This window comes from Mixia osmundae (genome assembly GCF_000708205.1).
Source record: "Mixia osmundae IAM 14324 unplaced genomic scaffold scaffold_7, whole genome shotgun sequence".
Lineage (NCBI taxonomy): Eukaryota > Fungi > Basidiomycota > Mixiomycetes > Mixiales > Mixiaceae > Mixia > Mixia osmundae.
In genome coordinates, this window is record NW_014575557.1 from 231,128 (window position 1) to 255,807 (window position 24,680).

General features: G+C 54.8%; 19 protein-coding genes across 19 annotated transcripts; 10 read left to right on the top strand and 9 right to left on the bottom strand.

Moving 5' to 3' along the window:
• Positions 1–38: 38 nt before the first annotated feature.
• On the bottom strand, positions 39–1,367 carry L969DRAFT_88737 (uncharacterized protein). The gene is made up of 7 exons (XM_014711399.1): positions 1,281–1,367; positions 1,046–1,229; positions 815–989; positions 708–762; positions 615–658; positions 179–564; positions 39–125 (listed from the first exon to the last, which is right to left on the bottom strand). Exons 2-7 carry the CDS (start codon positions 1,061–1,063, stop codon positions 117–119), a joined length of 687 nt encoding a protein of 228 aa, XP_014566885.1. The 5' UTR covers positions 1,064–1,229; positions 1,281–1,367; the 3' UTR covers positions 39–116.
• On the top strand, positions 1,187–1,639 carry L969DRAFT_95389 (uncharacterized protein; the record flags this gene model as incomplete). The annotated part of the gene is made up of 4 exons (XM_014711400.1): positions 1,187–1,229; positions 1,281–1,392; positions 1,453–1,533; positions 1,588–1,639. The coding sequence occupies 4 exons, from the start codon at positions 1,187–1,189 to the stop codon at positions 1,637–1,639; spliced, it is 288 nt and encodes a 95-aa protein (XP_014566886.1).
• Positions 1,640–1,713: 74 nt separating this feature from the next.
• On the bottom strand, positions 1,714–3,808 carry L969DRAFT_51062 (uncharacterized protein; the record flags this gene model as incomplete). Its single annotated transcript, XM_014711401.1, has 2 exons — positions 1,714–2,868; positions 2,921–3,808. The coding sequence occupies 2 exons, from the start codon at positions 3,806–3,808 to the stop codon at positions 1,714–1,716; spliced, it is 2,043 nt and encodes a 680-aa protein (XP_014566887.1).
• Positions 3,809–3,924: 116 nt separating this feature from the next.
• Positions 3,925–4,660, top strand: L969DRAFT_88741 (uncharacterized protein). The gene is made up of 2 exons (XM_014711402.1): positions 3,925–4,077; positions 4,124–4,660. Exons 1-2 carry the CDS (start codon positions 3,979–3,981, stop codon positions 4,595–4,597), a joined length of 573 nt encoding a protein of 190 aa, XP_014566888.1. The 5' UTR covers positions 3,925–3,978; the 3' UTR covers positions 4,598–4,660.
• A 95-nt stretch (positions 4,661–4,755) lies between these two features.
• L969DRAFT_50751 (uncharacterized protein) lies at positions 4,756–5,272 on the bottom strand (the record flags this gene model as incomplete). Its single annotated transcript, XM_014711403.1, has 2 exons — positions 4,756–4,816; positions 4,872–5,272. The coding sequence occupies 2 exons, from the start codon at positions 5,270–5,272 to the stop codon at positions 4,756–4,758; spliced, it is 462 nt and encodes a 153-aa protein (XP_014566889.1).
• A 197-nt stretch (positions 5,273–5,469) lies between these two features.
• Positions 5,470–7,091, top strand: L969DRAFT_76333 (uncharacterized protein; the record flags this gene model as incomplete). Its single annotated transcript, XM_014711404.1, has 6 exons — positions 5,470–5,759; positions 5,809–5,853; positions 5,899–5,967; positions 6,020–6,547; positions 6,597–6,941; positions 7,035–7,091. The coding sequence occupies exons 1-6, from the start codon at positions 5,655–5,657 to the stop codon at positions 7,089–7,091; spliced, it is 1,149 nt and encodes a 382-aa protein (XP_014566890.1). The 5' UTR covers positions 5,470–5,654.
• A 3-nt stretch (positions 7,092–7,094) lies between these two features.
• Positions 7,095–7,717, bottom strand: L969DRAFT_95394 (uncharacterized protein; the record flags this gene model as incomplete). Its single annotated transcript, XM_014711405.1, has 3 exons — positions 7,095–7,247; positions 7,300–7,476; positions 7,529–7,717. 3 exons carry the CDS (start codon positions 7,715–7,717, stop codon positions 7,095–7,097), a joined length of 519 nt encoding a protein of 172 aa, XP_014566891.1.
• Positions 7,718–7,881: 164 nt separating this feature from the next.
• On the top strand, positions 7,882–8,467 carry L969DRAFT_50724 (uncharacterized protein; the record flags this gene model as incomplete). Its single annotated transcript, XM_014711406.1, has 2 exons — positions 7,882–8,089; positions 8,169–8,467. The coding sequence occupies 2 exons, from the start codon at positions 7,882–7,884 to the stop codon at positions 8,465–8,467; spliced, it is 507 nt and encodes a 168-aa protein (XP_014566892.1).
• A 570-nt stretch (positions 8,468–9,037) lies between these two features.
• Positions 9,038–9,577, top strand: L969DRAFT_51399 (uncharacterized protein; the record flags this gene model as incomplete). The annotated part of the gene is made up of 4 exons (XM_014711407.1): positions 9,038–9,092; positions 9,155–9,223; positions 9,289–9,358; positions 9,517–9,577. 4 exons carry the CDS (start codon positions 9,038–9,040, stop codon positions 9,575–9,577), a joined length of 255 nt encoding a protein of 84 aa, XP_014566893.1.
• A 211-nt stretch (positions 9,578–9,788) lies between these two features.
• On the top strand, positions 9,789–10,529 carry L969DRAFT_50948 (uncharacterized protein; the record flags this gene model as incomplete). The annotated part of the gene is made up of 3 exons (XM_014711408.1): positions 9,789–9,897; positions 9,942–10,060; positions 10,113–10,529. The coding sequence occupies 3 exons, from the start codon at positions 9,789–9,791 to the stop codon at positions 10,527–10,529; spliced, it is 645 nt and encodes a 214-aa protein (XP_014566894.1).
• Positions 10,530–11,031: 502 nt separating this feature from the next.
• On the bottom strand, positions 11,032–11,581 carry L969DRAFT_50689 (uncharacterized protein; the record flags this gene model as incomplete). The annotated part of the gene is made up of 4 exons (XM_014711409.1): positions 11,032–11,092; positions 11,261–11,330; positions 11,396–11,464; positions 11,527–11,581. 4 exons carry the CDS (start codon positions 11,579–11,581, stop codon positions 11,032–11,034), a joined length of 255 nt encoding a protein of 84 aa, XP_014566895.1.
• A 224-nt stretch (positions 11,582–11,805) lies between these two features.
• L969DRAFT_626409 (uncharacterized protein) lies at positions 11,806–14,935 on the bottom strand (the record flags this gene model as incomplete). The annotated part of the gene is made up of 8 exons (XM_014711410.1): positions 11,806–12,333; positions 12,385–12,646; positions 12,697–12,769; positions 12,819–12,918; positions 12,970–14,334; positions 14,387–14,503; positions 14,559–14,749; positions 14,803–14,935. 8 exons carry the CDS (start codon positions 14,933–14,935, stop codon positions 12,262–12,264), a joined length of 2,313 nt encoding a protein of 770 aa, XP_014566896.1. The 3' UTR covers positions 11,806–12,261.
• A 133-nt stretch (positions 14,936–15,068) lies between these two features.
• On the top strand, positions 15,069–15,368 carry L969DRAFT_50854 (uncharacterized protein; the record flags this gene model as incomplete). The annotated part of the gene is made up of 1 exon (XM_014711411.1): positions 15,069–15,368. The coding sequence occupies one exon, from the start codon at positions 15,069–15,071 to the stop codon at positions 15,366–15,368; it is 300 nt and encodes a 99-aa protein (XP_014566897.1).
• A 261-nt stretch (positions 15,369–15,629) lies between these two features.
• On the top strand, positions 15,630–17,070 carry L969DRAFT_626431 (uncharacterized protein; the record flags this gene model as incomplete). Its single annotated transcript, XM_014711412.1, has 6 exons — positions 15,630–15,728; positions 15,785–15,937; positions 15,990–16,037; positions 16,092–16,194; positions 16,244–16,343; positions 16,393–17,070. The coding sequence occupies 6 exons, from the start codon at positions 15,630–15,632 to the stop codon at positions 16,628–16,630; spliced, it is 741 nt and encodes a 246-aa protein (XP_014566898.1). The 3' UTR covers positions 16,631–17,070.
• Positions 16,660–17,216, bottom strand: L969DRAFT_50771 (uncharacterized protein; the record flags this gene model as incomplete). Its single annotated transcript, XM_014711413.1, has 3 exons — positions 16,660–16,711; positions 16,762–16,772; positions 16,827–17,216. The coding sequence occupies 3 exons, from the start codon at positions 17,214–17,216 to the stop codon at positions 16,660–16,662; spliced, it is 453 nt and encodes a 150-aa protein (XP_014566899.1).
• L969DRAFT_526239 (uncharacterized protein) lies at positions 17,026–18,623 on the bottom strand. Its single transcript, XM_014711414.1, has 2 exons — positions 18,212–18,623; positions 17,026–18,159 (listed from the first exon to the last, which is right to left on the bottom strand). Exons 1-2 carry the CDS (start codon positions 18,323–18,325, stop codon positions 17,317–17,319), a joined length of 957 nt encoding a protein of 318 aa, XP_014566900.1. The 5' UTR covers positions 18,326–18,623; the 3' UTR covers positions 17,026–17,316.
• Positions 18,624–19,980: 1,357 nt separating this feature from the next.
• L969DRAFT_88755 (uncharacterized protein) lies at positions 19,981–22,617 on the top strand. Its single transcript, XM_014711415.1, has 7 exons — positions 19,981–20,326; positions 20,461–20,534; positions 20,590–20,790; positions 20,841–21,291; positions 21,341–22,344; positions 22,397–22,439; positions 22,491–22,617. The coding sequence occupies exons 1-7, from the start codon at positions 20,305–20,307 to the stop codon at positions 22,580–22,582; spliced, it is 1,887 nt and encodes a 628-aa protein (XP_014566901.1). The 5' UTR covers positions 19,981–20,304; the 3' UTR covers positions 22,583–22,617.
• A 140-nt stretch (positions 22,618–22,757) lies between these two features.
• On the top strand, positions 22,758–23,249 carry L969DRAFT_50770 (uncharacterized protein; the record flags this gene model as incomplete). The annotated part of the gene is made up of 4 exons (XM_014711416.1): positions 22,758–22,854; positions 22,912–22,954; positions 23,006–23,099; positions 23,154–23,249. The coding sequence occupies 4 exons, from the start codon at positions 22,758–22,760 to the stop codon at positions 23,247–23,249; spliced, it is 330 nt and encodes a 109-aa protein (XP_014566902.1).
• L969DRAFT_99418 (uncharacterized protein) lies at positions 23,215–24,441 on the bottom strand. Its single transcript, XM_014711417.1, has 2 exons — positions 24,346–24,441; positions 23,215–24,290 (listed from the first exon to the last, which is right to left on the bottom strand). Exons 1-2 carry the CDS (start codon positions 24,413–24,415, stop codon positions 23,317–23,319), a joined length of 1,044 nt encoding a protein of 347 aa, XP_014566903.1. The 5' UTR covers positions 24,416–24,441; the 3' UTR covers positions 23,215–23,316.
• Between the last annotated feature and the right edge of the window lie 239 nt (positions 24,442–24,680).

Genomic DNA, 24,680 nt, shown 5'->3' on the forward strand with positions numbered 1-24,680 from the left:
ACGCCCTCCCTCGCATCCGCATCCTCCCCGGTAAGTCTACAGGTAGGTAGCAGTACGCTCATGCATCCCGACAAGCGGTCGCGACAGCATGCATTGCGTCTATCCCCAATCGTTGCTTAGAGAGACTGCATGCGCATGAATGAGCTCAGATGAAGTTCAATAGTCAGGTCGGACAAACCTTGATCTGGACCTCCTTGGCCTCTGCATCTCGCTTGATCTCTTTACCTTTGGCAATTGCTCGATCCTTGTACTGCTCCAGCCGGGCCTCGGTCTTGTCAAGCGCCGAGGTAAATTTGAGGCCAGACAGTTCTTCAGCTTTTTGGGAGCCATACTCGATGCGCTTCTTTGCGTCGCTTGCGGTCTTTTCTATCCTGCTCTGTGCCCAGCCGAGCGATTGCCTGGCCTGACCAAATGCTGCATCTTGCGAGCGAGCAAAACCGGGCGCGTGACGGTGTTCTAGCTCGGAGACCCGGTTGACGAGGTTCTGGGTGGTGGCAGGGAGGAGATAGGACGCGCTGCCGAAGAGGAAGAGCGGTGGGATTGTCAGTCTGAGCAGTATGTTACCTGCTTTGTGAGCGTGAGCTCATGATGCCTGCAAGCCATGTCATACTGACGGTTGCGCGTGAGGATGGAGCCCGTCAAGGCGGCAATGCCCACACTGCGCCGCCATCATGAGATCCGTACTGAGCATGCACAATGAGACAGACTATAGCAAGTGAGGTGTGAGGGGTTCATTGGGTGCTCTTATCGCCTTTGCTTCCTCTGACCAATGCAAGCCTGAGCACGAGCGCGCATTGACAAGCCTCGAACGTACTAGCGAGTTGGTTTTCTGCGCTTAGCAAGCTATCGACGGTCTTGTTGCTCGCTTGTACCGTCTGGGCATAGAAAGACTGGAGGTGTTGTCGAGCGACGCCGACGTTTCTCTGCAAGGCGGTGACGGGTCGCTCTTCGAGTTCTATCGTGCCCGAAGGCTGATCATAGATTGATTTCTGCAGCGCCACTGGAGCTCAATCTCGAGTGAAGCTCCCTCACGAGCTGCACTGACCCTTCGTGGCTGTTCCATCGCTCTGTGCCAGACAGCGGTGCGGTCGCCGCTTGCAAGCTTGCCCACTGCCTCGCGACAAACTTTCGAGCTTCGTGCTTCGAGCTGAGCTGATCTTCGAGGGAGGAGCATCAGGTGACGACGATGCAGTCGAGCGGTGTCAGGCTGGCACGCTCGGCTTGGAAGGGTCAGTCCGACCGAGACAGGTCCAGCCTATGCTGACAAGCCAGAGTGGCAGGACCGTACTTCACTTCCTTTCCGATCCAGCGTAAGCCTGCAGGACCGGGTCAGGCGCCTCAGGTCATCCTGACCGATCATCGAGCGTGTACCATTCTGCCCAGCTTCGTAGGGTCAGCACGGGCTCGCACGGATGAGCTGAAGTAAGCTCATATTGAGAGACGTGAGGACAGGATGCGATTCGCTGTTCACAATGGAAAGAGCTACTTGCCCATCACGATCACGAGCGCTATGGTCGGTCACAAGCTAGGAGAGCAAGTGTACACCGCATCCACTGTCGTGCGTGCTCTGATCGAGGCATTCTACAGGTTCAGCGTCACCCGGAAACGATTCTCGTACAAGCAGAGCAAGAACAGGTAGTCCCCATCTTGCGACGCTGTAGCAGATCTGTATTGTTGTAAAAGGCCCACACTTGCAATACCTCAACAACAACGTCACTCGTCTTCAGTACCCATCTTGAACTTCTTGCGCCTGTTCGGTAGCTCAAAGTCCGGTCTCGGTCGCTTGTCATCTCGCAAAGACGCGCCTTGGTCGGCTTGACCGTACTCGATAACGAGATGTCGTCCGAGCAAATGGGTCTGCGAGAGCGCTTGCTTGGCTTCTTTCGCTTCGGCAGTGCTCCTGAATTCGACAAAGGCGAATCCTCGAGTGTGTCTGTCGGCCTTGCGAGGCATACGCAAAGACTTGATATTGCCATATGACTTGAACAGAGCTTGGAGCTCTTTCTTTGAGACTTCAAATGGCACATTCTTGATGACGAGCGTACTCGTCGGTCGCCCTGCTTTGCTCTCCTGTGCTTCACCGCCAGCTCCTTTGGCATCTTGACCTCTTCGTGCACGCGCTAGCAGCAGCGGCCTGCCTTCGAGGAGCTGACCCTGTCGTCTCGTCATGGCAGCTTGAGCATTACCCTCGGTATCGAACCCGACGAATCCATAGCCGAGAGATGCGGCCGTTTTCGCAACGCCACTGACATCGGTCTTGCGCATCTGCACTCGAGCAAAGCGATAGCCTGCCAGATCTGAGAACATTGCCTGCAGGCGCTCCGACGTGACTTGAAAGGACAGGTTCTTTACGTAGAGCGTGTTCTCGTCCGGCTGCTCACTCGGCTGGCCTTCTGGGATTGCAGACACACTGGGCGCAACGTCGTCATCGTCTCGGATAGGCTGATTGACGAGCGCGAGGGGCGCACGCTCGAGATAGAGCACAGCGTTACCGATGCGTTTGTATGCAAGCGTTTTATAAGCCTTGTTGGCACCGTCCACATCTGTGAATTCGACAATAGCCAGTGTGGCGCTCGGCGGCATGAGGACATTCTTTACTTGGCCACTGGCATCGAACATGAGCTTGAGCGCAGAAGGTTGCGTGCCAGCTGGTATGTTCTTGACGAGGAGCATCGTCTTTGATTTGGGACCCGGCTTGTTGAGCGCAAGGAGATCGACACCTGCTTTGGCAAAGTAGGTACGGCTTTCGTCGATCAATTGGCTTTCTGCTAGCGCAAGTCGAACAGCGGCATTTTCTGATCCTCTTCCTACGAGATCGTCTTTGCTGACTCCGAGCCTGTCTGCCATCGTCGCCATCACGGCATCCGGCTGCAGCACGAGATGTCAGTATGCCCATCGGACGCGAGCACGATGAGCTTACCGTCATCTGAAGCGAACTCCAGGCAAGATCACGTCGATCCAACAATCCCTTGCTCTTACTGTTCTTGCCTGGTCGGGCCTGATCTGCTTCGCCAGGACGAGCAGCAGCAAGCATGACGTGCAGCAATCGTCCGTGCAGAATCGTTCCGTCGAGCGCTGAACGAGCCTGCTCTGCTTCCTTTGCAGTCTCAAAGGTCACATACGCTAGCCCTCTGCGCTCCGTCTTGTCTTCGTCGACGAGATGGACGTGGCTCACCCGCCCGTGTTGGGCAAAAGTCGTTTGTAGATCGCTCGATCGCACCGTGAAGGCGAGGTTACGCAGAAACAGTCTGTTCGTCGTCAGCGTATCCTCATCCTCAGGCGCTACTGATGGAGCTACGGGTGCCTCTGCTATCTTGCTAGTAGATGGAACTGGCGATGCTGATCGCACTGCATCCTCGGCAGGCTGTGAGACTTCTTGCTGTCGGCCAGCAAGACGACGAGTGAGATAAGCCAGATCATCGTCGCCTGCTTCATCAGCACTCGGTGGGCTCCTCGAGCTTCTGTCGCCCGCTGCTTGCAGCTCCTCTGCCTGCTGCTCAGGTTTTGGCAGTAGTGCTTCTTGCACGACAAGAGCTTCTTGCTTCACTGTCGGCACGCGAGGCTTGGCAAAGTCGACGATGATCTTTGAGCCTGACAGATAAGTGTTGTTGTAGTGATCTCTGGCCAGCGCAGCCTGTTCGGCCGTGGCAAATCCTAGAAACGCAATTCTTCGACTTCGACCATCCTTTTTCGATGCGATCCTGCTGTCTGTGATGTCGACCTGCAAGTGCGCTGAGAAGTGCTTCTTGAGCTCCTCGGCAGTCGTTGTCGGCTGCACCTGCTTGACTACCAGTCTTGTCGTAGCCATCCTCGCATTCAACGCCCTCGACCCGAACCGAATCGTTGCCTCGCTGAATTGTGTTGTGCATGTAGCGCAACATGTCAATTGATATCCCCCTGCGCGGATCCGGCCATTGGAGAAAAGGTACAAAAGCGTATCTTGAACCACGAGCTACGAGCCGAGTGCGCCAGGACATCATGCTCGTCAACGATGAAGACTTCCAGACACTTTTGCTCGTTGCAGTCACGTCCATTTCCATGTGCGCGGCCACCTTGTTCACTCGGAAGGCAACGCAAGTAAGTCAGACATCTATAACAAAGGGGACGCTGAGTTTGCGGGCAGCGCTCCCGAACCGAGTCTGCCGCTCGAGATACCAGACTCCAAGAATTGATCTCCGCAGAGGCGAAGTGGCCAGATATCGACGCCCCGGCTTACTTACCGCCTTTTCGTGAGATACAAGTCGGCACCGCACCGCGTACCATACTGCTGCAAGCTCAGCTACAACTCGATTCTGCTGTAGAAACCTTGCAAGCATACGATACCGCCCAGAAGCATAATGCGGCAGCGCTTCTGTCTGGTCTGCAAGCACTCGCGGTTCTGGAGCAGGAGGAGGCCGAGCGGCGAGAGCCGAACTACTTTGGCGAGACAATGATCGATCCTTGCGAAGCATTTTCTGCCGAGATTCGAAGACTTGTCGTAGCGAGCTCTGACACAAAAGCTCCAGCTGAGATTGGGCGCGCCCGAGAGTTCTTGCGGTCGATTGAGACCAGGACGAGCAATAGACGCGATATGCGAAGATCATCATGGACACTGTAAAGTAGCATTGCAGATTTGATACGTTTGCAATGCATGGTCGTAGATATTACTGCAGGCTTTTAGGCTCTCGCGGGCTTAGAAATGTTCTCTCAGCTTCGATTGCTCTCCGTCTTTAGGCGGCCGCCCTCGAATGATGAGTGCATGCCGTCTACTGCCAATCAATCTTGTATGTCACGGGGCCTGCTGATTGTGACAGTCTTGCTTGCCGCACGTCGACGTCTGCACCATTTGAACATTAGCTTAATGTTTCCATTAGCTTGACAGCGATATGCACCGTCTGGCAAACTCGCGGTCGCTTCGTCGCGTAAGTTGGCGATTTGCGGTGACGGCAAAGGTACAGGTGCAGCCGAGAATGAGTACCAAGCCGGCGGATGGCATACGTTCCAGAAGCCGAGCATAATATTCCATACTCTTCTCGATCAGCAAAGGCAACATCGGTCTTGCAAAGTATGCAGCGAGAATCAATGCTTGAGCTGCTGCTGAGCTGAGAGACCTTGCGGTGAGCTGCATCTTTCCATGTTGTCCGATGAAAGTCTGAAGTCTACGGGCTCCTGACGACGGTTGGCAGATTTTCGAAGCGTACGTGTAGGGCGCAAGGTGGCCGGTGACGCCGAATTCGAAGTACGTATGGTTATCAACGTGATGTAGTCGTGCTCTGAGAAGCCGCATGGCCATGGTGCATACGCTCAGGCGCAAAGCTGCTCGTGGCAGATCCGGGGCACATCTAGCAATGCAGTCATCTGTTTCTCTCACGGATGTCGAGGTGACACGCACACGCTCATTGCACACCCTTCCTCTGCATCAGCGCTTTGTCTACAATGCAGCAAAATGAGAGCCTCCTCAAGCACGAATCTCCTGCAGTCACGGGACCGGCGCGTTTTCTCAGATCCTCTGCCGTCGGATAGCAAAGTCTGGCCCAACGCAGTGGAAGTGTGCGATCGCGACTACAAAGACAACTACGTACAAAGACTGGGATGGCAGCGCGATACCGTGCGTGCCAGGGAGACCCCCTTTTAGAGATTATATACTCGATATCTGCCAAAGGCCTGAGCTCATCATGACTGCGACCGTGTTTGCTGCAGCATCTGGCATTACTGCAATTCTCAACATTGTGCCCTTCTTGTGGCATCTACAAAACAGTAATTCGGGTCCAATATGTCTGGTGCGTGCGCTCCGCGCTCAGCTACGTTCATTCATCACATACTGAGTAGTCCTTGCAGGGCTTTTGGATCATACTGATGAACTTCCTGTACTTCGTGAGCGCATTATCAGTCGTCATCAACCTAGCTGATGCTATGCAGATAAACGCACTCGTCTGGGCGAACGATGCGCTGAATCGGGCTCCAGCCTTCTGCGATATCACCGCCAAAGTCAGCTCATCTCTGCAAAAGGCATCTTTCTCGGGCGCTGACATTGTCATAGCTGCAATTGGCTGGACCGATCGGAGTGCTGGTTGCAGATCTTTGCATCTTGCGATTCCTTGCTCAGATCGTCAGCCCAAAATGCAGGATGATCACTGCTCAGTCACGGCGCAGAGCATCGATTTACGACTATTGCTTCTCTCTTGGCCTGCCGGTCCTTGTAATGGCGACCCATATCATCTATCAGCCTTATAGATTCGGTCTAGCAAAGAACTTCGGATGTCTGACGACCTTGGTGTTAACGTGGCCGACTTACATTCTGTTTCTGATCTGGCCGCCTATCCTGTCGTTCGTTGCTTGCGTCTACGCGGTGTACATCGCAGCCAGGCTCATCAAGCATCGAAGAGCCTTCGGCAAGACTATACAACAGAGCGGTTCTGCGATCACGCCCTCTCGCTTTGTTCGATTGGGTCTACTATCGACTTGTTTCGTGCTGTTTAATTTGCCACTGTCTATCTATAATATCCTCATCGTGCAAGAAAGCTCTGGCGGTTATATCGACTATTCGTGGGACTTCATACACGCCGACGTCTGTGTCATAATGCTCTGTGCAAGCTTGTGCTGAAAGAATGGTGCAGATGAAATATATCCAGTTCTATCCACTCAATCCGCCGACCACCACTATCGGCAACTGGTCACTGGTCATTGCGGGTCTCTTAGTCTTTCTCTTCTTTGGCTTCGGCTCAGAGTCGATGTCATACTACCGTGCGGTCTACTACCGAACCGCATCCCTGCTTCGCCTGCGAAGGCATGCAGTCAAGCCCTCAGGAGCCGATCCGGCCCAAGTTCATCTCAGGCGAGATGTGTCAAACGTCAGCCACAGTGGCGAATGGAAACGTCCGATAGAGGACCTAGTCAGCCCTTCGAAGAGCGACTCGCGGCCTTTTCAAGGTCTGCAGGAGGTCAAGTTGCCCGCAAGCCAGGTAGATGGAGTGTATGTTGAGATCCAAGCCAAAACGATCTAGAGGGCTTTCCTGGCTTTGCTAGCTTTCGTGTTTGATGCTTTCAATTTGCAGAATGCCTGTAACGCTACCGACAGGAAGTCTGCATTGTACACTCAATGCAATGCATAGCGCCTAGTAGAATGTTGACGGGCGGGTGGCCGAAAAGGTACCGCGAGTCTTGGTGACGCGATGAGGCAGCGGGAAGCGCAGCTTGGGCGTCAGTAGCTGCTTGAGGTGCGCACGTCGAACATCGCTCGTGCTCTTGAGCTCGGCAACACGGAGAATCTGAGGCCTGCTTCAGTAATGCGCAAATGCAGCATGACAAGGGCAGCATTACCTGGATTGAGCTGAATCTGGCGCGATGACGGGCAGCCATGTCTTGGTAGCAAGTATGGACGGCATCGGCACGGGTGAGTTCTCGATATTCTCTGTACATGTTGTGGGTGCCAGAGCGAGAGTCGTATCGAATCCAGATGCCGAAGTTTTTCACCTTCAGCGGTCTCTTCTCAGAGATCTGCATGCCAATCTGTCAGTCCTACGAATGTCGAATGAACACTGCCACTCGCTTTGTTGATTGCCACGAGCTCGCCGGCGGTCTTCTTGACCTTGCGCAACTTTCTCAGGTAGTACCAGAATCGCGAACGAGCAACGACCTCGTTGGGTGCGAAGATGCGCATGCGGTAGAGCTTGGGCTCGGCAGCATCTGCCGACGGCAGCTTGCGACCGACGACCTGATACTCTGACAAGCGACCCATCTTATTGCTAGACGAACCGGGCTACAGACTGGCGATGTGGTCCCGGCAACGCGGCCCGATTTTCACTCAGATTGTCTTGTCAGTATTCGATGACGCGTCGATAAAGTAGCGTAAATACCAGCGGACAATCGATAGGATGCAGAGACCCTTATACAACAGCGACCATGCCCAGCGAGACACAGCATCAGCGAGTCATATCTACCAATGACTCTTGCTCGAGCTACGGCGGTCAGAAGGAATACGATCGCCTAAGCTGCGCCCTTTCGAGCTCGAGAGCTGCTCCGACGTGCTCGTCAATGAGGCGCTGCATGTGTTTCGTCTGCACGGCTAGTCCACGCCGTAACTCGGACCTCTCTTTTGCTCTCGCACGGAGTAAGGCCTCTATGTACTGTCGATCATACGCGGTTCCCGTCGTGTTTGTGCCTTTCATAGTCGCAACCCGTTCTTCGAGCCGAGAGAGGAGAATATTCCAGTCTGCCTCTTGCCGTTGCAAATCCTAGGTCAAATCAGTACTTGCTGGTCAAAGGCCGCAAAGGTCAACCTACTTTAATCTCAACATCGAGTGGCTCGATAGCATTTTGCCAGAATATTGCAACGCCAAGCACTATAGCGCCGACCTTGGATAGCTCAATGATATGGGGCCACGAGACTGTGAGCGTATTCCTTCGGCTTTGCGTTGTAGATGATGCACGAAGAGCTCACAGTAGGTCAGCATTTGCACTTTTCGCACCGCGCGCCGATCGTGCGTAACGTCACGGTGACGAGGAGCTTCTTCAATGAGCTCGTATCAGGCTCCAATGCAATGACTGTACACCGGTGTGCCAGTGCGTGCTGCGGCCGGTGTATGCTTTGTGCGTAACGCGGTCCTTGTTTTCACAAGGCGAGCCAATACAACGGTAGCGCGATCACCAATCCTCACAATGGGCATTGGGCTAGTTTGCACAGCTTTCACAGTATTCAAGTACCACCAGAATGGCAATGGTCACATTGTCGAGGCCGCCACTTCTCTTTGTGCGAGCGATCACCCACGACAGAAGCTCGGCTTGCTGGCACGATCACACTCGATCATCATCAACAGAGACGCTCATATCGGCACATGATCAAGATCATGGCAATGTCCGCGTTCGATCACGATAGCCAATCGGTCGTCCCTTTATGACCGTGACCGTGCAGAATGAGAGAAGGCGGGCGGGCGGGCGTCTTTGTCTGCGCGCTCGCTCGAGATCTATAAAGCTTGAGCGATCCTCCTCCTAAGCACCAAGCAAGTCTTCAGCACCACTTTCACAGCACTTTCGAAACCACACTACACACTCTCTCAATATGTCTCCCGCACCAATCACTGTCGAGGTCGAGTCCGTTGCTGCGCCTCCTTTCGGTGAGCTGGCCTGCTGGTCTGTCGACTGGAGACTCTGCTGACAGGGCGCATGTCCTCGACAGCCATGTACCGTGGCTGCACGATCGCTCAGACCGAAGAGGTCGCCACCGACGCAAGAGATCCTCCGTTTGGTCAGTCTTTCTTGGATTATGCGCCTGCTCGAGCTTGTGCTCATCTGTTGGTTCCGTACGCACAGCCATGTACCGCGGCTGCACGATCGCCCAGAGCGAAGAGACCAGCGACGCAAGGGACCCACCTTTCGGTCAGTCGATCTCGCTCGCACTTTGCTTCGGTCTGCTGATACAGAGCTCTCCTGCAGCCATGTACCGCGGCTGCACGATCGCNCATAGCATGCTCCTGCAGCTGGTCAGTCTCTGCGCACTCGCTTTGACCCTTTTGCCAGTCGCTGACGCATTTCCCAAAGGTCTGCACACACGCTACCTGCAATCTCAAGATTTCGCCTCAAGCATCTTCTTGTCACTTAATCTGAATGCAATGGTCAATCTCAATCGTATGCTAGTGTCTTGTCTGGCTTTTTGTTTCTCCTGGGGTGCCCCTCGTCATTCTGTGGAGACATCCACTCGGACTTGCGGGCCGGTCCCAGGAGATCTCAAGCCTGAGCAGAAAACCCCGAGGGCGCGCGCGTCGCGCTCGCGCTTTCGTGCGTTCGGGCTCCTAAGATCTGAACTCCAAGCGATGTCGGTCATCAATGTTTCTTCGGTCAAATTGGAACACGCAGCAGCACCTTTCACGGAGCCATTCACATTCGACATCACTTTCGAAGCGTTGCGGGCCCTCGACGATGGTCAGCCGCTTGGCCCCTAGAGAGTCAAATTGATCGCTTGCCAGCAGATGTGGAATGGAAGGTCATCTACGTCGGCTCCACCGAAGATCTCCAACATGATCAGGAGCTTGACAGCTGTTCGGTCGGGCCCATTCCGGCTGGCGTAAATAATTTTGTCTTCGAAGTTGGTGTTCTTCTGTAGGCAGTAGACAAGCGGCTGAGACGCGTATGATCAGGCCGCAGCACCAACGCCAGGAAGCATACCGAAGGACGAGCTGCTCGGTCTCACGGTCGTAATATTGTCAGCATCGTACGCAAACCAGGAATTCGTCAGGATAGGCTATTACGTCAACGTCGAGTACGACAATGAAGAGCTGCAAGCCCAAGATCCGCCACCTGATCCACACGTAATCGAGCGCCTGCAACGTCGCGTATTGGCGGAGAAACCTCGCGTCACTCGCTACAACATCAAATGGGACATCGAAGAGGAGCCAACATCCGCAAAGACAACCTTGCTCGACGCGTCATTGGCGACTAATGGCGAACAAAATCCGCAAACAGCGCTCACAGCGCAGCAAGGTCTCGATGACACTGCTGAGCCAGCGGAGGTCACCAAGGCCGAGACTGCCTCTCAGGCCGTCGCTGTTGCGTGAAGCGGTTTCTGCCGGCGTCTGGCTGTATCCTCGATGCATCTGCTGTCGTTGACTGTCTCTACAGGATGGTTTGGGAATCTGCGCATCGAGCAAGCGGCTACAGACGTCCGCCACATAGCACAGGAAATCAGTGAGCAGTCGGCCATCAGCCATGTTGCTTTTCCTGCGACTTGCTCGTACCACTGTGGGGCGAGCCATGCTGATAACACTTCGGCACTCGCGCAGCTTCGCCTATGCCCGAGGTATATGATCAGCCATGTAAGGATATCCGACATAGCGGTGGGATAGATACACAGATCACTGGCGGCCTTGTGTGCATCCGACGCTCGCAAGGTGTCAAAGCTTGCTGCTCTATATGGCTACGGCAAGCGAGCCAAGGTCACCTTACACCTGGAGCGGAGAGGTGCCGGGCAAGGCGTATGGTAAATTGCTTTGCTTTCAGAGCCGTGGCGTAGCAAATCACCATTGCAAGGAACGTGCGCATAAGACCATTGCATTCAGGTTAAGTGACAAGAAGATGCTTGAGGCGAAATCTTGAGATTGCAGGTAGCGTGTGTGCAGACCTTTGGGAAATGCGTCAGCGACTGGCAAAAGGGTCAAAGCGAGTGCGCAGAGACTGACCAGCTGCAGGAGCATGCTATGNGGCCNCCTATGCGATCGTGCAGCCGCGGTACATGGCTGCAGGAGAGCTCTGTATCAGCAGACCGAAGCAAAGTGCGAGCGAGATCGACTGACCGAAAGGTGGGTCCCTTGCGTCGCTGGTCTCTTCGCTCTGGGCGATCGTGCAGCCGCGGTACATGGCTGTGCGTACGGAACCAACAGATGAGCACAAGCTCGAGCAGGCGCATAATCCAAGAAAGACTGACCAAACGGAGGATCTCTTGCGTCGGTGGCGACCTCTTCGGTCTGAGCGATCGTGCAGCCACGGTACATGGCTGTCGAGGACATGCGCCCTGTCAGCAGAGTCTCCAGTCGACAGACCAGCAGGCCAGCTCACCGAAAGGAGGCGCAGCAACGGACTCGACCTCGACAGTGATTGGTGCGGGAGACATATTGAGAGAGTGTGTAGTGTGGTTTCGAAAGTGCTGTGAAAGTGGTGCTGAAGACTTGCTTGGTGCTTAGGAGGAGGATCGCTCAAGCTTTATAGATCTCGAGCGAGCGCGCAGACAAAGACGCCCGCCCGCCCGCCTTCTCTCATTCTGCACGGTCACGGTCATAAAGGGACGACCGATTGGCTATCGTGATCGAACGCGGACATTGCCATGATCTTGATCATGTGCCGATATGAGCGTCTCTGTTGATGATGATCGAGTGTGATCGTGCCAGCAAGCCGAGCTTCTGTCGTGGGTGATCGCTCGCACAAAGAGAAGTGGCGTCGAACGTCAAGCCCAATGCTACGGCTCATCATGCAACAAGTCTCGATAAAACGCAAGTTGCAGGAAGGACAAGAGATGTAGCCTCAGGCTACTGTGATAGAGCCTTGATATTTGTGAACGTCATTCCGATCGAATAGCGTACGCTGCGTTGGCCCGCCGGTCCGACGCGTGTCGACGCGATCTGGCCTGAGACTTGATAGGCCTGCCCTCATCACGTGTTGTGGACATACAGCAGCTGCCAACAGGTGTGCGGACTGTAGATAGTGCCCAAAACGCAATGTCACTGCCAGAGTCAACGCAGCGGTAGACATCCTGAACGATCTGCGTTGTAGTACACATGCTATTAAACGAGCATCCTACTTTGTCGAACGGAATCGCAGAAGGGGCGCAAGCTCTGGCAGACTGCAAGCCATCCTGAGGAAAGGATGCTGCGAGACAAGATCAGTCGTTGTGATAAGTCAGCATTGCAGCGGGCTTACCTGAACGAGCTCTTCTGACGTTGCGCGGGACTTGACATCGACGCAAAGACAGACAGCAAGGAAGTTTTTGAGTTCCTTGCTGAGCTTTTCGGGCTTCTTGAGCGTCGGGGTACCGTTCGTCGCGATGAGGTAGAGTGCCTTGAGCGGCTCTTCGTCGAGATAAGGCGGTTCGTTCTCGATCATTTCGATTGCCATGATGCCGAGAGACCAGACATCGACTTTTGCGCCATACTCTTTCTGCTTCACGACTTCTGGCGCCATCCTGTATTGCATGTATCAGCCCATAGTGTCGTCTGCGCGATGGACGCGTACCAGTACGGAGTGCCGACCATTGTAGCTCGTTTCGACTTTTGATCTGTCAGTTTGGCGCAGAAGCCAAAGTCGGCTACTCTTGCAGTCAGCATCCGGTGCCACGATAGGGAAGGATGACGCACTGATCTTGACATGACCGACCGAATCTAACAGCACATTATCGCTCTTGATGTCGCGATGGATGATACTCTGCTGATGCAGATGTTGCAAACCACGACAAGTCTGCTCTCGCGTGAGTGTGATCCCCTTACAAACTAGTCTGGGCAAGCGCACCTCGAGACAGATGCTGGCTATCTGACGTTCCGCTAGTGTGTTGTTGTCGATAACGTCAGTCAAAGGACCGCCTTCCATATATTCCATGACGACCCATAGTTCCTCTGATCTGAGCAGGAACGAGTCCAAAAAGTTGACAATGTTGGGATGTTGAGACTCGCGCATGACGAGAATTTCGTTGACAATGAGCTCCTTGCGGGGCTGAGCACGAAGATCCATCTGCTTGATCGCAACCTTGCCACCCGTCGCCAGCGTCTTCGCCACATAGACCGAGCCAGACGCGCCTTGACCGACTTTTTTGATCTTGGCATAGAGCGTATTGGGATCGACGGGCGAGGTGACCTGTCGTAATTTGGCCTGTACTTCCGCTTCTGACATCTTTGAGACTCTGCGTTCGCCTGCTGGCTTTGTGCGCGCAGGGGCGGCTGTGGCAGCAGCAGGCTTGCTGGCAGAAGGTGCAGGCTTGCTCGATGGTCCAGCTACAGTGGGCTGAGTCGCTTTGAGTGGTACTCGCGATTCGCCCGCCGGAGGCTGTGCGCTTGTGGACGCTTTGGTGAGTAGGTCCTTCTCGCGGGGTATTGAGTCGCTTGAGCCGCTCGGAGCAGAAGGAGCAGGACGAGCAGGAACGAGATCGCTCCGACTTTGCTGAGACGACGATTGCTTCATGGCATGTGATTCGGCCGTCTTCTCCGCTTCTCGTCTGGCGCCAGGCTTGACGACAACATCATAGAAGCCGCCAGCTTTGCTTGAGTCCGCTTGGGCCGATGAAGATGGTGCATCGTTGCGGTTGTAGCTTTGTGCGGGCGGCTTTTCCTCTGAAAAGTTGCGCTCCGAGATTGAGCGTCGCGATGGATCTTGACGCGATGGTGAGACATCGGGAAGACGAGAAGTTGAGGCAGCAGCAGGCGGTAGGAGCGAGTCACTGCGCTGGCCGGCAAGTCCCGTGCCTGCGCCGAACCGCATATTTGAGCTCGAAACATTGTTTGAACTGCCAGCTGCAATACCTGAGTCTGTCAAATTGTTCGTATCTGTCCGAGGCGCATCGACGAGTCGTTCATCTTTGCTCGGAATCGTTGCGGATAGAGCGAAATCGCTCGTCTCGCCCGTGCGCTTTTGGATGTCGGTATAGAACTCGAGGACGTCGAGGACTGCTTGGGGATTGCGCGCATAGTCTTCTTTGGTGATGGCTGATGAAGTGAGCAAACGTGTCCATTGTTCGGGCAGGCCTGTGAATGCGCCCGAGATGGGATCGAAGCCGACGTGGACTTGATGGACAAAGTTGGTCGGGCTGGAGACGCCCATGAGTGGCGATCGCGAATAGATGTCGTCCATCCAGCTGTATAGCTCTTCGTCACTTTTCAAGCTCTGCGGGCCTTGATTGTTAAGCTCGTGAAGTGGCTCAAAGACGGCAACTGACGAGAAAGTAGGTCTTCTCTTTGGTCTCCAGCTCGATGCAATACGGCTTGAGATCTGTCCTCGAGACATTGACGATGTCTTTCAGGAAGACGAGTGCGGATGCGCTCGACGTCGCTTGCTGTCAGCCCACCTGAGATCAGCTGATGTACATCACTGGAACCAGCAGCGCTGACCTCATTCTTGTGAAAAGTGAGAGTTTGCTCGCGCAAGACGAGCCAGCGCTTGGACCAAATCCAACTCCTTATCCCTTCTTCCTTTACGCTCACGAAGCCTCTCCTCAGGATGGTCGTAAGAGATCTGCTATTGTCGGGTCCGTTTGATCCATAGCCGTTGTTGCCTGTACCGTTGAACCTCTGAAAAGAGTCTGATCCTCTCCACGTCAGCTCCGTCTCAGCATGGAGTATTGACCGAGCCTACCTGTTGATCCGCTGGCATTTGAGATGAGACCTGATGAGCTCGATGCTGCAGAGGTCTTGCCGCCCGGTCCGAAGGAAGGTTGTCGCTGGATAGGTACGGGCGGCGCGGGTCGCGATGGGGTCAAGTAAGCCATCTTGCAAGCAAGTCAGCTGAGGGGAGCAGACGGCAGATGTTCACTCCGTGGGTGTTGAGCGAGTCTTGCGCACGGGGACTTTGTCAATGCTTTGCGAGCAGACCGGGCAGGATACTGCGAGCAATGGCACGAGATGTGGTATCGCTTTGCGGCACTGTCTCGTTGCTGCCTTACGCTCAGCGTACGTGTGATGATTGCGCGAGGCGGGGATGCCAGGCGCTTCGGTCTTTCTCCCTTTCGCTGGGTCGTTGTGTCGGCAAGCAAGCAAAGCGAGTCTGCCAACGTCGCGCGAAAGATATGTCGCTCCTTGATGGACCAATCGCTGTGTACGAGCAAGCGAGAAGGCCAAGTTTCGATGTTGGGACTCAAGGACGAGCGAGTGTTCAGCGCGACGGGACCGTGCACACCCTTCTGCTTCCTTGAATCGAGTTGAGATTTGCCGGTTGATGATCGCCTGATTGCACGCAATGCCAGCGATCGCAAACGAAGCAGCAGTCGTCGCGAAGGTCGCTCGAGCAGAGAACGGCAGCCGAGGAGCGTGTCTTCGCTCTGACTACGCCCTGCTGACAGGCACGAGGCACGTCGTCGGCTTCAATTGGCGATGTCGTCGCGCTGCCCGCGGAGCGCGACAAGAAAGTGGCGTCGGGCCTGGAGCGAGGCCCGACACCCCGAGTGTGCTTGGGGGCAAAGAGCCATGGCTTCCCTACTCGATCGTGCACTGACCGATACGCGCAAGCCCGAACGTGCTCGAGTCGACTCGCGAGGCAGCAGAAGAACATCGGGTCCTTACGACGTCAGACGGTCATCGTCATCCACTTTGGCGTCGGCTGAAGTTGGATCCTCGAACAGAGACCCATCCAGCGGGATGGTGATAACTGGAAGCATGATCGATTTGATCAGCCCCGCTTCAATCGAGATAGAGAAGCGGCATCTGATGGGGCGACAAGTTCACGGCTGAGGATTGACAACTTGCATTATGAAGTCAGCGAGAGAGAGCTAGAGGTACGGCGCATCTTCACACAGCTCGAGGTAGAAGCTCATGTGGATTGCCCAGGCATTGTTCACTCAGATCGGTCCTTTGGCAACGCCGCCGAGCATAGGAGCACGTTACTCACCCTTTGCAGGCGAGCCCATACTCATCCTGGCTTGGATCTAGTTTGATCGCTCTGGACGATCACTCGGCTGGGCAAGAGTAGCTTACGAGAGCGAAGATGATGCTGCGACAGCCATCAAGCAGTTCAATGGCGCTCGAGCAAAAGGTAGACCGGTCTCGGGTGTCCAGACAGCCTTGACTGATTGTCTGATCAGGTGACATCATCAGAGTCTCGTATGACTTCAGTGTACCCCGTACCAAAGCCGGACCGGCGCTCAGCAATCGTGTCGAAGGATACGACGAGATTCGCAAGAGGTACGCGGGACCCTCAGATCCATGACCAGACTGACACACTGTTATCTAGCTTGAACGGCAGTGACCGCCCTGCGCCAGCTGCACAGAGAAGCGAAAGAGGTCAACGGGACAGTGACAGAGGGCCCAGAGGAAGAGGCAGAGGCGGTCGAGGTGGGGCCAGAGGGGGCAGGGGAGGAAGACGCCCGCCTGCCACTCAAGATGATCTCGACAAGGAACTCGAGAGCTTCATGAACGAAAAGTCCAGTGGCGCGCCCGCTGCAGATATGGATGTCGATATGAATGCTTGACTGCATTGCAACTCTCTGTAAGATCATCATCATCTGCTCCCGAGGGGTGGCAGGATCTGGTGGCCGTTGAATTTGAGCACACTGCAAATCAGGTCAGCGACGATATTACACGCACGTGGTAGATGCCTCACTATAACGAAGTCTGCAAAGGCAACAATCAGCCTCGAATACAGACAGGATTCAAGGAAAGACATACATCTCTGACATCGATATCCTGTCCTTCGAGATGGATGGCGATAACGTTCTCTTGGGCAAGTCTCTTTTGGACGTCTCGCACCATCAGACCCAGAGCAAAAGGCCTGCCATCGATCGTCTTGCTCTCGATAAACCACGTACTGTCAGTAGCCCCACCAGAAGCCGGTTTCGATTCGAGCAACATGGCTTTGCCGCGTCCCTCATCGACGTCGCCCATCCACAGTGCCCCGTCGTCTGGCGAGGTTGCGCCGGGATTGGGGTACCAGCCTACTTGCCATGTCATCACATGTTTGGTCAAAACTTCCAACGAGAGCGTAGCAGCGTTCTTATGCTCGATAGCGGCGCCGAGCACAGATGCCCAGAGCGGTAGTACAGCAATAATGCTGCGCATATTTACCAAACAGGCGAGCGAGACAATCTATCGCTGCTGTATGCGTCGACAAGTGAGTTGCTATGCAGCAACAAGGTCCCTTCGCGCTTCGAGCGGAGCGTTACAGACTCGCAAGCATAGCAGCCAGTTCTGGCGGTACGCTGTAGTTCTCCAATTCGGCCAGATCGCTCGCGGTCAGCTGGGGCACAAACGATGTTGACGACTGCCCCGGAGCGTTTGCGTCTGCTGTCAGCGTTGGCAGGTGCGCTTTTGAGTTGAGGGGTGGTGCAGGAGCAGTGAGCGTATTGTCAAGCGGTATGGAAGGTAGCATAGCGAGAAGCGCGTCATAATCTGCCGCGGCTGCCGCTGCAGCTGCAGCTGCGGTACCGGCTTGTGCGCCGTTGGGATTCGGCAGAGCAAAGTCATTGCTGGCATCGCCAAAGACTGCAGACCCGCCGAGAGGCAGGATAGGTTGACCTTTCTCGCCTAGCGTCATATTCGGTGTACCTTGCCGCACGTCCGACTTGAGCGTGTGGCCGAAAGTAGATAGCAATTCTTGCTGATGCTGCGCCTGACGCTCTTGTTGCGTCAGTCTCGTCGTTGATCTGCCTTGCGTAGGCTTAGCGATCTGGACCACATCATCATCGTCATCGTCTTTGATCTCGATGACTTGTCGCTCCGGTTGCGCTGCCTCGACAGCACTCGTCGCAGGGGTCACTTGTGGATCTAACCGGGCTTCGACCGCATGAAGCGACGAGGTTCCTCGTTCTGTATCTCTTTGGATGACGGCTTTGGCTACGAGAGCTTCATGTTCGATGCAATCGCAAATGGCTTGATACCGCTCACAAGCTTGTTCGAGCGCTTCGTTGAGTTGTAACGGTACGCGAGAGACGTAGCCCTGAGCTTGCAATGCTCTCACGTCCCTGATGAATGATAAAATCTTGCCCATAGCGAGTAGTGCACTCTGTAGATGTGCTATCAGCGCAACATGTAGCTACAGTGAGGACGTAGCATGCCTTGAGAGCGTCGGACAGAGCAAGCGTACGCTGCTGCGTGAATGTGTCGGGAGGACCCGGAGCTGGCTTGTAGACCAGCTTGCCTTCGTGGCGTTCGAAGGCTCGTAGATCCATGTCGCTGTCGGCTCACGAGCGTGATCGACAGGGGTCGAATGCCGGCGCCAAACTAGTCGATTAGTCGACGTATCGACGCGAATTCGCAAATGCGACCGAACTGGCTTGGAAATGAAGTAGCTGCCTATCGCGCGATCAAGTCATGATTCCACTCTCCATGTCACGATCGTCACACTCGAATCCTGAGCCTGACCCTCACTCGGAAACTGAGTGTTCAGCAATCCGAGTCTCGTCCTTCCGCCTATCTCATCTCCCTAAAGTAACAGAGACTTTGCCAGATCTGCAAGCCAACCTTTGCTATCTGCTTTCTTCCTGCCGGATGAGCGACACTGTGAACGCAGAAGCTATAGCTTTACCACCCACGTCTATGAATGGCTGACTGGAACTTTTACCCTCCTTGCCAAAAGTTAGCACTCTTGATTTTATACACTAACATTTAGGTCTATCCACTCTCGCGACACGTCAGGCCAAAGGATTCGGTCTTGCCGACGCCATCCAACGCATTCACATCAGAAATCACGAGGCCAATTGAGTGCCACAGGTGATTCGCGTCCCCAGTGGCTGGACTCATGTTGAGATTTTGTCCATCCACGTACATCACTCAACACCGTCCAAGAGGCCCGATCCCGCCCTCAGCAGCCTTCAAGCAAAGGCAATGAGCAGTACCATCCGTCATTACCATCTGACGAGGTTCTACATCGACATCGGCCTAGAAATAGTGTCTCTTCTCAGCACTGGCGCATGGAGCAGCTCGTTGCGAGGGCTGGTCCTCATGGCAACAGTCGACACGTACAGCCCCAGAGCACTATTGGCATCACACGTTGATACGCTCGAGAGACTGTCTTGTCGAGTCTATGGCAGAGTTGCTGACGTTCTTCGTCCTCTGCCGCTCGAGCTTCGCAAACTGAAATATCTCAACATCACGAGGGCTTCCTCGAATTCACCGAGGACCAGAAGATGTCCGTGCCAAATGTGCACGATGTCCACCTCGTGACGATGATTGATGTGTTAGAAATTATGCGGTCTCTCGAAACGCAGCCAGATAGTATGCCGTATCTGTCAGTCGTCGCTTTCGATACGGATCAACTACTACGATGTACGGATCAATTACTACGGTGTCATCTTGGTCGGCATGGAACTGCATCCGCCCACGATGCAATGTGCATACTTATCTAGTATTGCTTTGAAAATGGCACTCCGCCGAAAAGGAATTGGGAGCTTGTTCGGCGTACTGGTGGCATCGACGAGCCTCGCACTCGGCTCGATCGACGCAATTCCTACGGACTGAGAAGAGAGGCAAGACAGGTCAAACGCTAGCTCATCGAATTGTGCTCTGGCAATGCACTGTTCCCTTTGGCATACGACGGCGCTTGCAAGTCTATCAGCGCTTCGAATGACATTTACCTGTTCACGACACGGTCCTATCAGGTATGCCGGACTACATGCCTTTGCAAATGTGTACAGGCACTCGTTGACTCACCCGATGACGAGCTATTTTGTATTGCATGCCCTGGTCGTTCAATCGCGTTTGAGCAGCAACAAGGTTGGCGCGCGCGTGTTCGTCGCGAGCATTCGACCAATCAAATTGGATGTCTCAGAAAGTTGCCGAGGGCGTTGCCGCGAAGGAGTACTCCACAAATCAGGCACCGACCGAGGGACTCGCAAAGAGGTGTGTGCAAAGCTCTTCATCTCCCGCGCAAGGCTTGCGTACTCGTGGTCATTCGTCTGCGACCATCGACGAGGACTCCACAAGGGACGGCAAAAGCGTTACCCCGCGGTGCAGCCACCGTTTCCTCGAACTCTCGTTGTCGTGCTTGCATTGCGCACCGCGAAGATCGAGGAGCAGCAGCTCGTTCCTTGCCATCATTTTCGATCCCAATCTCAATCGTTGACGACCGATCTTCGGGGACGAGGCTGACACGCTCCGGTTTGGCAGGAAAAGCGATCGTATCTCTACTGCACAACTCGATCGAGAAGCAATGGCAAAAGCAATCGTCGTCGGTCAGTCAAACCTCCTTCCCCTGCTTTCTCGTCCTCTTGCGGCAGCGATGAAGGCCAGCATCGACATGGCTCGAGCGCATTACCCCGCGCCCGATTGCTCAGCTGTACAGTATGCTAACGCGCTCGACGAGCAGGCGGTGGTCTCTCTGGTCTTTCGGCCGCACACACGCTCTACGAGCGAGGCGCAAATGTCCTCTTGCTCGACAAGGTGAGCCGTGCACGTTCTGTTCCGGCGTGCACAGGACTTACGTAGAGATGTGCAGAATGGCTTCATGGGCGGTAACTCGACCAAGGCGACATCGGGCATCAACGGTGCAGGCACCAACACCCAGTCAGAGGCTGGCATCCCTGATTCTGCAAAGACCTTCTTCGAAGACACCAAAAAGTCTGCACGAGAGCTCGCTCGTGACGACCTCATCAAGGTCCTCACCGGTCGATCTGGCGATGCTGTCAACTGGCTCCAGGTATGTCTCTCCGCCTTTACGAACGATGTAGGCTGAATATCTTTCTGTAGGACCGATTCGCGCTCGACTTGAGCAAGGTTGCACGTCTGGGTGGTCACTCTCAGCCGAGAACACATCGCGGCGGTGCTCAGTTCCCAGGCATGACGATCACCTATGCTCAGATGGAGAAGCTTGAGGACCTCGCGGAGAATGACCCCGAGCGTGTTCAGATCCTCAAAAAGGCAAAGGTCACCAAGCTCTTGCAGGACTCCGAGGGCGCTGTTACTGGTGTCGAGTACGAGCACGATGGCAAGACATACAAGGAAAACGGTGCCGTCATCCTTGCAACCGGTGGCTATGCTGCCGATTTCAGCGCGGATGGTCTGCTCAAGCAGTACCGCCCTGAGCTGCTCCCACTTTCGACCACCAACGGCGATCACTGCACGGGTGATGGCCACAAGATGATCCGCTCGATCGGCGGTGCCCTCATCGACATGGAGAAGGTGCAGGTTCACCCAACTGGTGAGTATCACGTTACGACGCAATGGACATCGCTAATCTCAGTATGTAGGCCTGGTTGACCCCAAGTCGCCAGACGACAAGGTGAAGTTCTTGGCTGCCGAAGCTCTTCGAGGTGTTGGTGGCATCTTGCTCGACAACGAAGGTGAACGCCTCGCTGACGAGCTCGGTCACCGTGATTACGTTACTGGCATGATGAACAAGCGCAACAAGTTCCCGGTCCGCCTGATTCTCAACGGCGCGGCTTCTGACGAGATTCTCTGGCATTGCAAGCACTACACCGGCCGTGGCCTCATGAAGAAGTTCGACAGCGGAGCCGACCTCGCAAAGGAGATGGGTATTCCAGAATCGAAGCTCAAGGGCGCTTTCGACGATTATACGTCTATCGCAAAGGGCGAGAAGAAATGCCCCTTCGGCAAGAAGTTCTTCAACGGCAAGGCTTCCGAGTTCACGATGAACGACCACTTCTATGTCGCTCATATGCAGCCCGTCCTGCATTACACCATGGGCGGTGCTCAGATTGATGACCAATCTCATGTCATCGACTCGAACGGCAAGCCCATTCCCGGTCTTTTCGCATCTGGCGAGATCGCAGGCGGTGTGCACGGTGCCAACAGACTCGGCGGTTCCTCATTGCTCGGATGTGTCGTCTTCGGCCGTGTTGCCGGCGACAGTGCAGCCCAATACCTCATGAAGGGTATCTCGAGCGGTAAGATCGCAGCCGGCCGTCTCGGCCAGGTTGCGAACCACCTCGAGACAAAGATTGTCTTTGACGGTCAGAAGCTCACGCTCGAATACAACGTCGCTGGCGGCTCGCAGTCTTCCTCTGCTGGTAATGCTGCGCAGTCGAGCCCACCCTCCCAAGCTAGCAACTCTGCTGGTCCCGATCTTGGCCCGAAGGGCAAGGAGGACAAGCCTCAGCAGCCAAAGTTGAAGCCTTTCACGATGGATGAGGTCGCGAAGCATCAAGAAAAGGGCGACATCTGGGTCGTCGTGTCCGGCCAAGTGCTAGACGTCACCAACTTCCTCGAAGATCACCCAGGTGGTCCCAAGGCTGTAAGCTCCTCTCGCTGGTCGCACCTGGCAACCTGCTGATTCATACCCGCAGATCCTGCTTTATGGCGGACGTGATGCCACCGAAGAATTCCTCAGTATGTCACCTTCTCAATCTTGCAGCCGACAGGGCTGACCGAGCATAACAGTGTTGCACGACCCATCGGTCATTCCAAAGTACGCTGCCAGCTGCGTCATTGGCTATATCGAAGGATCTGCCGCAGCACCCGCTTCGACCTAGACATCGCAGCCTGATTCATGTTCACGATCGCTTGGGGCTATATTGAGGGCCTGTCCATTCTACTTCATTGCACACATTTTGGCATCTTTTCCCTTGCCGCCGCCGTCTTCTCGATTCTGCGGCTGTGCGACGCGTAGCACTAGCATGCTAGTACGAGCACGCTAGGTCGCGCGCTATGGATGAGGGCAAAGCAGATGAGAGCAGCAGTAAAGCCAGGCTGGAGCTAGAGCTCGAATTTGTGCAGGCGCTAGCCAATCCTCTGTATCTACAACGTGGGTACTCGCATGCAAGCCGAGCCGTCACAGAGAAAGCTAAAGAGGGATGCGCAGACATTGCGTCTCAGGCATATTTTGCTGACCCGGCGTTCGTCAAGTCTGTATTGCAGCGTTGCAGGGCGGACGTGGGCTCATGCAGGCGTGATAGTTACTTGGCCTACTTGAAAGAGCACTACTGCAGGCCAGAGCGTGCCAGATTCGTGCAATATCCACAAGCGCTCCAGCTGCTCGAGCTGCTACAGGTAAGTCTGACTATTGAGCTAAGATGCGTATGCTCATGATGATGGACATTGCAGAAGAAGGAGTTCAGGGAGAGAATAGCTACAGAGACGATCTCGCGAGACGTAGCGATGCAGCAACTCGCTCATTGGACTAGCTCTTCAGAGCTGTAGCAGAACAGACGGTCAAGCCATGTTGTGTGTTGTAGCACTTTGCATTTGTGTTCGATGATGGATTCCTTCAGAGCTTAGCTTCTACGAAAGAGACACCCTTGACGATATTGCCCTTGAGTTCCTCGACGGCCTTCTTCATGAGCGTCTGTTCGTACTCAGACAGCTCGCCGATGGGCAAGATCTTCTTGACGCCTTCCGGACCGAGCTCGACAGGCACGGAGAAGTAGTCAAGCTCGACGTTGTCGGTGTGCTTGAGGAGCTCCTTGGATCCGCTCGCATCTGCCTTGAGGAGGATGTAGGAGTCCTCGACGACGCCAGATTTGCCATTGAAGGCTGCATCGATCAGTCGTTCGACGAATCGGAAGCCAGCTGCTGCCATGGAGAGCGTTGCTGAGCCTGCGCCTGCCTTTGCCTGCACAACCTCGTCACCGCCAAATTGGATGCGTTTGGTGAGGGCTTCGATCTGCTCTTGCGAGACGCCCTTGAGCGGTGGCTTCGATTGAGACAGCAGGGGCAGGATGGTGACGCCAGAGTGACCGCCAATGACGGGCACGTTGAACGTAGACGAGGCATTGGATTGACCGATTATCTCGGCCGAGAAGGTCTGAGCTCGCAGGATGTCGAGTGTGGTGACGCCAAAGAGTCTCTTTGGGTCGAATACGCCTGCCTTTTTGAGGACTTCTGCTACGATGGGCACGGTCGAGTTGACAGGGTTGGAGATGACGCAGATGAAGGCTTTGGGGCAAGTGGATGCAATCGATTGGGCGAGGTCCCTGACGATGCTGGCATTGATGTTGAAGAGATCGTCCCTCGACATGCCTGGCTTACGGGGAACGCCGGCAGGGATGACGACGATGTCTGCATCCGTCAAGGCCTTGACGAGTCCGTCATCCTCCTTGTCGTAGCCGGTGACGATCGAGGGCGTGGAGATGTGGGAGATATCTACCGCGACACCCTTGACGACGGGAGCGATATCGAAGAGCGCGAGGTCGGTAAGGTGCGGAGACTGCTTGAGCAAGAGTGCCAGTGGTTGACCAATACCTGCCTCCGTCGAGCTCAACGTGGACGAAGCAAGTGGTCAGGAACGATGGCATACCTCCTGCTGCGCCCAACAAGGCTGCTTTGATCTTCTTTGTCGGCTCCTTGCCTCCCATTGCTTGTGCCATCTTTGCTGCTGAGTCGCTGAGCTGACTTTCAAGCTTTATACTCGAGACGAGACAGTCGGCCGGCAAGAGCCGCGTAAAGCTTAAAACTATTGACGTGCCGGCTATCGCTGACGTGTGTGCACCTCGCCGTCATCACGACGACGCCAAACTAGGTCAGTCGAGTGTGTCTTGACCATAGACCCGACTTGCAAGCTTGAGCAATCTGTCACGCTTGCACGCACAAGTCAGCAGCGTAACTATCGAGCACTGCTGAGAAGGGCATCGC

What these genes read in the sequence shown, in the direction of transcription:
- L969DRAFT_99418 (XM_014711417.1), bottom strand. Translation starts at nt 24,415, where the DNA reads ATGGCACAAGCAATGGGAGGCAAGGAGCCGACAAAGAAGATCAAAGCA. An exon ending in CTTGTTGGGCGCAGCAGGAG is followed by an intron (nt 24,291 to 24,345) that starts GTATGCCATCGT and finishes CGACGGAGGCAG; the next exon opens with GTATTGGTCAACCACTGGCA.
- L969DRAFT_88737 (XM_014711399.1), bottom strand. An exon ending in CGCAGAAAACCAACTCGCTA is followed by an intron (nt 763 to 814) that starts GTACGTTCGAGG and finishes TGCATTGGTCAG; the next exon opens with AGGAAGCAAAGGCGATAAGA. An exon ending in CTCACACCTCACTTGCTATA is followed by an intron (nt 659 to 707) that starts GTCTGTCTCATT and finishes ATGGCGGCGCAG; the next exon opens with TGTGGGCATTGCCGCCTTGA.
- L969DRAFT_526239 (XM_014711414.1), bottom strand. Translation starts at nt 18,325, where the DNA reads ATGGATCTACGAGCCTTCGAACGCCACGAAGGCAAGCTGGTCTACAAG. An exon ending in CTCTGTCCGACGCTCTCAAG is followed by an intron (nt 18,160 to 18,211) that starts GCATGCTACGTC and finishes GCACATCTACAG; the next exon opens with AGTGCACTACTCGCTATGGG.
- L969DRAFT_88741 (XM_014711402.1), top strand. Translation starts at nt 3,979, where the DNA reads ATGCTCGTCAACGATGAAGACTTCCAGACACTTTTGCTCGTTGCAGTC. An exon ending in TCACTCGGAAGGCAACGCAA is followed by an intron (nt 4,078 to 4,123) that starts GTAAGTCAGACA and finishes GTTTGCGGGCAG; the next exon opens with CGCTCCCGAACCGAGTCTGC.
- L969DRAFT_88755 (XM_014711415.1), top strand. Translation starts at nt 20,305, where the DNA reads ATGGCAAAAGCAATCGTCGTCG. An exon ending in ATGCTGTCAACTGGCTCCAG is followed by an intron (nt 20,791 to 20,840) that starts GTATGTCTCTCC and finishes ATCTTTCTGTAG; the next exon opens with GACCGATTCGCGCTCGACTT. An exon ending in ACCCAGGTGGTCCCAAGGCT is followed by an intron (nt 22,345 to 22,396) that starts GTAAGCTCCTCT and finishes TCATACCCGCAG; the next exon opens with ATCCTGCTTTATGGCGGACG.